General features: G+C 43.1%; 1 protein-coding gene across 1 annotated transcript; it reads left to right on the forward strand.

Moving 5' to 3' along the window:
• Window positions 1-370: 370 nt before the first annotated feature.
• LOC105036330 (putative glucan endo-1,3-beta-glucosidase GVI) lies at window positions 371-1280 on the forward strand. The gene is made up of 2 exons (XM_010912102.2): window positions 371-492; window positions 581-1280. The coding sequence occupies exons 1-2, from the start codon at window positions 371-373 to the stop codon at window positions 1278-1280; spliced, it is 822 nt and encodes a 273-aa protein (XP_010910404.2).
• The last annotated feature ends 530 nt before the right edge of the window (window positions 1281-1810 follow it).

Genomic DNA, 1810 nt, shown 5'->3' on the forward strand with positions numbered 1-1810 from the left:
CTAAACAAACCATCAAGCAAATTTCTTCCAGAGTTCTCTCGATCTCTTTACTGGACCTTCATAGTTATTTGGTTTACGTAGGATTTGGGAAGCTAAGTTATCTCTCTCTTTCTCTGTTTGTCCCTCTCTCTCTCCCTCTGTTTTTATTGTATTACATATATAGGATTCCATTTTTCTGGTATTACACATGTTTCATCTCTTCCTCACACGAGCTTATGTTTTTGATTTTCTCTTAGTTTCATGTATGTTCCATGCTTCAAATTGACTAGAGAGTTATGGGAAGGAGTTAGTCATGTAATGTTTCTAATTTGTTGATAGGTAGAATTGGTGACCGATAACTAACAAAACAGCTCAAGGGTGATAGCGGAACATGGGAGAGATGGAAACAATGTTGAATCTGTTCGTTGCTACTTTTAGTCTTCTCATCTCAAGTGTTGGTATTCTTGCCGGTATTTTACTAAACTTTACGGACATTGGTATATGGCTGGCAAGGTTGATTAATAATATTATATGATCCCGATATACCCCTCTGTTTGCAGCTTATAGGTTATCTATAAAATGCTATTTGTCACCATTGTAGTATATATACCTATAAACTACGCTATAAAATTTTTGAGATTAGTTCATGTGAAAGATTGGTGATCAATGGTACAGGAGCTCAAGGCATTGGCATAAACTACGGCTTGCTAGGCAATAACCTCCCCTCACCAGACAAAGTGATAGGTCTCTTAAACTCTCAGAACATCAAATTGGTCCACCTTTTTGACCCAACCCTACCGTCCTTACCACCCTCCACAAATTTGGCATTGAGGTCATACTCGGCACCCTCAATAATGACCTCGAGAGACTCACCAACGACCCAACATTCACCAGCACCTGGGGTCCAAAACAATGTAATTCCCCACATCCAGGCCGGCACTAGCTTCCACTATATCACCGCTGGCAATGAGGGCATTCCGGGCGACCTTGTCAATTTTGTCCTCCCTGCCATGCAAAATCTCGACACTGCTCTCACCAATGCCAAGCTCAACATCCACATCTCCACCGTCATTGCTACTGATGTCCTCGGCATATTATTCCCACCTTCCCAAGGCGTATTCTCTGAAGCATCGTCCATCGACATGATCAGCATTGCAGGATTCTTGGTGTTCAAGAAGACACCACTCTTTGTCAACATGTACCCATACTTTGCATATGCCAACCAACCAAAGGACATGCAGCTCAACTATGCACTCTTCATAGCAAACGGCATGGTGGTCGTTGACGGTTCATTGAACTAAGCAAACCTTTTCGATTCGATAGTCGCTGCGATGTACTCTACATTGGAGAAGGCCAGTCATCCAGATGTCATCGTGGTGGTGTTGAAGATGTTGGGTGGATGTCTGGCTAGGACACCACCTCCCAAGACCTTTTCGATACTATGCGATACAGTAGGAAGAAAGAAAAAATAAAATAGAAAATAATCAAAATACGTAGATCAACCAAAAAGAGCTTGCCTCCACGGGGCATGCAAACTTCACTATAAAAAAGATATATCACAAGAGGAGATCTCACTCTCAACCCTCGTACATCCAATTTCTCCCTCACAGAAAGTTCTCCCTCACAAAAGCTCATTTTAGGAAGACCTTTTGAACCCCTGAAGCGACCGTTGTCCGCTGTCCAGGAGTCTTGCTTCTTCTTCTCTCAGCATCGTGTGCTCTCTCTCTTCTTGGATTTATGGCTTTCCACGTGAAAGTATCCACGTCCTCGTCCCGCATCCACAGGTTACCAAGCAGGGGTCCTCTCTCGTGAAAAGCCAAGCCACACACTC

The sequence above is a fragment of the Elaeis guineensis genome, chromosome 5 (assembly GCF_000442705.2).
Source record: "Elaeis guineensis isolate ETL-2024a chromosome 5, EG11, whole genome shotgun sequence".
NCBI classification, from domain to species: domain Eukaryota; kingdom Viridiplantae; phylum Streptophyta; class Magnoliopsida; order Arecales; family Arecaceae; genus Elaeis; species Elaeis guineensis.

Excerpts from the sequence above, each read along its gene's own strand:
- LOC105036330 (XM_010912102.2), top strand. The coding sequence starts at position 371 with ATGGGAGAGATGGAAACAATGTTGAATCTGTTCGTTGCTACTTTTAGT. Across the intron at positions 493-580 it reads ATTGGTATATGGCTGGCAAG|TATATATACCTATAAACTAC; the intron begins GTTGATTAATAA and ends TCACCATTGTAG.